This window comes from Amblyraja radiata, chromosome 32, assembly GCF_010909765.2.
Source record: "Amblyraja radiata isolate CabotCenter1 chromosome 32, sAmbRad1.1.pri, whole genome shotgun sequence".
NCBI lineage: Eukaryota > Metazoa > Chordata > Chondrichthyes > Rajiformes > Rajidae > Amblyraja > Amblyraja radiata.
In genome coordinates this window covers 14,578,597-14,584,596 of record NC_045987.1, presented here as the reverse complement: position 1 = coordinate 14,584,596, position 6,000 = coordinate 14,578,597, and the positions used below count along the sequence as shown (strand labels likewise).

The 6,000-nt window shown below is 48.5% G+C and overlaps 1 protein-coding gene across 1 annotated transcript in view; it reads right to left on the bottom strand.

Moving 5' to 3' along the window:
• Positions 1–518: 518 nt before the first annotated feature.
• The window catches only part of ntng2 (netrin G2), an 89,908-nt gene continuing 84,426 nt past the window's right edge, over positions 519–6,000 (bottom strand). Inside the window, exons 6-8 of the mRNA XM_033048633.1 lie at positions 2,977–3,144; positions 2,237–2,371; positions 519–1,317 (exon numbers count right to left, since the gene is read on the bottom strand). Of these exons, the coding sequence (XP_032904524.1) occupies positions 1,097–1,317; positions 2,237–2,371; positions 2,977–3,144 (524 nt within the window). The 3' untranslated portion in view covers positions 519–1,096. The remainder of the gene's footprint in view (positions 1,318–2,236; positions 2,372–2,976; positions 3,145–6,000) is intronic.

Below are 6,000 nucleotides of genomic sequence, written 5' to 3'. Positions count from 1 at the left end.
CACTTTATGACTCTACAGTACTGTTGGTCCCTCACACAGGGGAATTGATTATTCCCATTCCAGAGGCACAAAGTATTGGAGGAGCCTCGTTTCCTGGTGACCAGGGAAGGTGTCTGCCCTGTGGCTGGACCTTTCTCCAGCAGTGGTGATATTGAGTCCAGCATCTTTAGAAGCCGTAATGCAGATATGAACATCTGGATCGCCTTCACAAGGGGGTCTTTAAACCAGTATATCTGTGAACAAGAACAGTTCAGCTATTACTCTGCCCAGCTCATGGTCCTGTAACAGTTTCTTGCTCCACAGATACTGCCTGACTTGCTAAATATTTCTGGCATTTTTATTTTCCTTTAACTGTGGGGAAATGTATCCTCCTGCCATGTAACCATCTTATTGATACAGTGGGTTTCTCATTCCCCTTCGTCTCTCCCTCTCGGTTTCAATTTGCTCCTGACATCCTAATTTACTTAGATTATGTTCCCCGATTATGGGTCAGAAAAAAAAGAGAGAATGCAGCGGAATGATGTTAACAAGTCACTTTACTCTGTGTTGTCACTAATAAAATGCCCATAATATGTGAACATTCAAATAGAGCAAAAATAACCATTTCTACAAAATAAGTATTGAACCTGGTATAATAATACTGCTCGGCGTGTGATATAACCAGCCACTCGCTCCCTCCGACCATGCTCCTTGAGAATTCAGCCACTCCTCCCAGCCGACTGGTATTTTGCAAAGAAACGCAGCCACTATTGTTTGGGCAATCGGTACATCTGGACAGTAGATGATGTTGAGTATGCAGCAGAATCTGAAGAGTCCGCTCTGCAATTCCTCGCCCTAAGTTTTGGAATTGCTTCCTAGAATTTCCCCCACCCCCCACCCCCCCATACGGATTATGAGAACGTTCACTGTAGGATACGGCACAGACATGTACAGTCTCGTCATTGTCACCGAGATACACGGAACTGCGACCCTGGCCTGGCCTGGCCCGGCCCTGGCACTGGGGCGGCGCAAGTCGTCTCAGGCGCCCGCCCGCTCTTCAAGCCGCTCGGCGGCCGGGCTCCGCGGCCCGAGCGAGGTTCACCACGATGCTCGCCGACTAGGAGCAGGGAGCGGCCAGCAGCAGTGCGAGAGCGGCCAGCAACGCGGTGGCGGCGCCGGGAGACAAGCTGGAAGCCGCGTTGCAATTCTGGTCCCCGGGGCGGCAGCGGCCGCCTTGACAGAGGACGCCGGTGTATCCGCCAGCGCACAGGCAGCGCTGGTTGTGGTGGCAGGTGCCGCCGTTCTGACACAGCAGCAGCTCGTTGTCACAGATGTTGGCTGCGTGGGTGAAAGGGGGGGGGGGGGGGGGTATGTGGAGGGGAGAGACAAAGAAATGTTGACAGTTACTGAGTGACCCTTTCATCAACTCTTCAGGACCTTCCATCCAACCACCCCCTCCCTCCAGCTTTACATTTCACATCTCCTCTCCGTGGCATACCCTTTATTTCCTGTCCGTTTCACTGCAAACCTTTGCCACTTGCTCCACCTATCTGCCACCCCCCCCCCTCCCCTCCCCCCCCCCCCCCCCTCACATGTGCCAACATATTACTCGCTAAGCTTGGTTACCCCCCTCTCTTCCTCCACCCCCCCCCCCCTTCACCTGTACCAACATATTACTAGCTAAGCTTGGTTCCCCCCCTCTCTTCACCCCCCCCCCTTCCTGCTCCCCCGCGGCCTCTCCATCACCTCCACATATTCTGCCTGACCCGCTGAGTTCCTCCAGCACTTTGTGTTTTGCACAAGATTCTAGCACCTGCAGTTCCTTGTGTCTCCGTTTTTAACCAGAGGGTTCGTTCACCCTGACGCTCACGTTTCCTCTCTTCTGATCATTTATTTTTGGCAGAGATGCTGAACTAGTTGGATGAAGTTCAAGTTCGCCTGTGACTCCCTGACACGCCCCTGGCACACGCTGCTCGCTCCCTGCCTTGGTACATGATGACATCTCTAACTCTAACCCAAGTCAAAGCTCGTGATCTAAAACGCCCACCGTTTGCCTCTCCCCGCGGACGCTGACTGACTGACTTGCTGAACACTCAGTATTGCTGTCCCAGGAAGGTTCACTCCGGCAAACACTCCCCCCCCCCCCCCCCCCCCCCCCCCTCCTCCCCCGCTTCACACTCGCGGACTGGCTGGGGTCTTGTCTCGTTTAGGGACGGTGCGAGCCCAGCCCCGGCCAGAGATGAACCCGCGTACTCACGGAAGCAGCCCCGTCTCCAGTGGTATCCTGACTTGCAGTCGTCACACTTGGAACCCATGGCCCCCTCTTTACATTCACAGTGGCCCGTCTCGTTGCAGCGATCGTGCCTTGACCCGTGCTGGTTGCAGTTACACCCTGCGTTAAACACATCACATGTTGCCATTTTGGGGACATCCGCGACACGGTTTCACCAGCCCTCCCAGAACTGTGGTCAGCTTCACCGCGGGACCTCGGTCCAAGCCAGCGATGTTCCCTGCCCTCACACAGCTGAGAGGCGGGTTAGGGTTGTAACACAGTTGTTTAATATTCATTATATTTGATATTTAAGAATATATCTTTTACTTTTGTATTGTGGTGGTGGGTGTATTTGTATAGTTTTGTATTGTACATATTATTTTAGTAAATAATTGATTAAATTTGTTTTTGGTAAAATAGAAGTGGATACACAGTGCAGCGAGTACACCGTGCAGTGAGAACTCTGTGCAGTGTATACACGGTACACTGTGCAGTGTAAACTCCGTACAGAGGGTATACCGTGCCGTGTATACTCCGTACAGCGGGTACGCTATGTAGTGACACCATGCAGTGAGTACACAGTGAGTACATCGTGGACACCCTTCAATGGAGATAACGCACAACGCACGAGTACCCTGTCCAACGGAGACCGTGCAGCGAGTTGGCTGGGGAATGTGAGCACCGTGCAGTGGTCACCACGCAGGCATTGAGGCGCCGGCACTGACCGATACAGACGTTCTCGTCGTCCAGCTCGGCGGACGCGTTGCGGAAGAAGCCCAGGCGGCAGTACTGGCAGTGCTGGCCCCGGGTGTTGTGTTTGCAACTGACGCAGGTCACTATCTTCAGGTATTCAATGTAACTGCAGCGGTTGGAGTGGCCGTAGCATTCACAGTCTGAGGGCGAGAGAGGAAGGAAGATCAAAAACCAGCGCCAACTTCAGTACGTTTAAGAAGGAGCTGCAGATGCTGGCAAATCGAAGGTAGACAAAAGTGCTGTTTTCAACGTTGCCTATTTCCTTCTCTCCATAGATGCTGCCGCACTCGCTGAGATTCTCCAGCACTTTTGTCTACCGCCAACGTCAGTACATAGAAACATAGAAAATAGATGCAGGAGCAGGCCATTCGGCCCTTCGAGCCTGCACCGCCATTCAATATGATCATGGCTGATCATCCAACTCAGTATCCTGTACCTGCCTTCTCTCCATACCCCTGATCCCTTTAGCCACAAGGGCCACATCTAACTCCCTCTTAAATATAGCCAATGAACTGGCCTCAACTACCTTCTGTGGCAGAGAATTCCACAGATTCACCACTCTCTGTGTAAAAAATGATTTTCTCATCTCGGTCCTAAAAGACTTCCCCCTTATCCTTAAACTGTGACCCCTTGTTCTGGGCTTCCCCAACATTGGGAACAATCTTCCTGCATCTAACCTCTCCAACCCCTTAAGAATTTTGTAAGTTTCTATAAGATCCCCCCTCAATCTTCTAAATTCTAGCGAGCACAAGCCGAGTCTATCCAGTCTTTCTTCATATGAAACACTGACTGATTTCCTGCGGTTGACTTAACAGTAGGAGTAGATATGGGACAACTTGTTTGATAACTTAAAGAACCTGATCCAGAAGAGGTGTAAACCCAATCTCAATTTCACAACTTTCTTGTTGTTGAAATTGAGTGATTTACAAAATGTAATGAATTTGTGAATGTATTTAGTGAATATGAAACATGGACAGAAGGATAAAGAAATGATTGATGAACTGGAAGGATGACGCAGAAAAAAAAAACATAAACATGTACATTTTTCCACAGTTTTCTTTCTGAAAGCTGAACTGAAGTTAAGCTACACGTCACAGACACAACGTTGTGGAGCGGGGTTTCCAGCCATAGCCGTTCCACTAAAAGGAAGAATGAAGCAAGTTCAAATCCGCATATTCTCTTATTTCGCTTGAGCAGCTTACAACCCAGGGGTAAAATCCTTGATTTTTCTAACTTCAAGTAATCCCCTGTCTCTCCATCCCTCCCCCATCCATGTTACACCAGCTTTTCCGTTCTCACCTTTATCATTGTTACTGTTTTGTATATCTTTCATTCATGTGTTCTATATCTCTCTACATCATTGTCTATACCTCTAGTTTCCCTTTTTCCCGGGACTTTCAGTCTGAAGTAGGGTCTCGATCTGAAACGTCACCCATTCATTCCCTCCAGATATACTGCCTGTCCTGCAGGGGTTACTCCAGCATGTTGTGTCTATCTTAAGAACAAGACTGATGTCTGTTGACATGGCGAAATGAGGCCTAGAATAGTCTCTGGGTGACTCGGAGTTGTTCTGGTGTGACGAGGTTTCTCTGTGGCTTTCCATGGCAGATGCGTTGAATGGATTGGCTTAGAGGGAGGAATGAGGGAAATTAGTTTATTGCCACGTGTATCGAGGTACAGTGAAAAGCTTACGTTGCGTGCCAACCAGTCTGCGGAAAGACAATACATTATTCCACTCGAGCCACCCACAGTGTACACATACACGATAAAGGGAATAACGTGAATAAAGTTTAGTGCATTAGATCAAAAGAGATCAGGAAGCCATCAGGCTGAGTCAATCTTAGAGGCAATCTGTGCTGTTTGCCACCATTCCTCTTTGAAGAATATCTCAGTGGCAGTTTTGGGACAAAAGCAGGGAATGGGATACTTACCTTAATGAAACATACATTGAGTGTCTCCTTGAAAACTAAAACCCACGGCCAGAATTTCCGCCTTGCTGTTCTGAACAGACACTTGCAATTTTAATCTTCAGACGCTCAACACATTACTTGGTTAACGGGCATATTTTTGTTTCAAACGGAATAAATAAAGGGTTTCTGATTATCAAAAGCCCCAGGGCACATAATGTATTCTGTTGAGTATTCTAATTTATTGCTTAGATTGCCAAAGTCGTCCAATATGTGGCATATACAGAATCTCATCTCTACCCTTTGGACAATATCTTCACACTTCCATAGCCCGCCCGATAATAAGGGGCACTCAGGGGCCCGAGAGGTTCTCTGGTAGATTAGCATGTTCGCCTTTAAGTCTCAAACAAAAAAGAAAAAAGAAAGCACCATATTGGAAGTAACAGGGCTTGAAGCTGTCGAGATCCCGGCAGGACCAGTCGAGAATAACTCACAGACCACCTGACTGATCATTAATGGCCAGAGCTGCAGAAATGACTTTCCAGGCGCAAATGATACTTTTACTTTCCAGGTTCAAACCTGACTAGATTGCACACAAAAAATGTATTGGTTTGCAAACGATTGAACAAATTGAGCACTAGCTGATTTGTTACATCCGACCTGTGGAGAAACACCCATAGCCTTGGCCATGGAGGAGAAGTGTAGACCCAGAATAGAACTTCTGGACGGCCCTATTTTCAGGTAACCAGCCGAATGTGGGTGGGGTGGGAAATAGAAGAGGATAAACATGAACACAAATATACAGAACAACTCTGACAGTGTAAACGGCGAGATCTCAAATGCATAGACTGCATTATAACAATTACTTTCCTACCTTCAACACTCCTCTGGGCGCCTGCTGGCTTTGGCCTTGGTTGCGACTGGCGCAGTTTTTTCGCTTTTTCTGGCGCTTGAAAAGTCAAAGATTCCTCCCATTTATATCACCACATGTAACATATCAGGATAATCGGTGAAGCAAATAACTAGGCTAGGCATAACATCAATGGTCAGTTGGCACTACACTGGATCAGGTTTCACAGACAAGGGAGC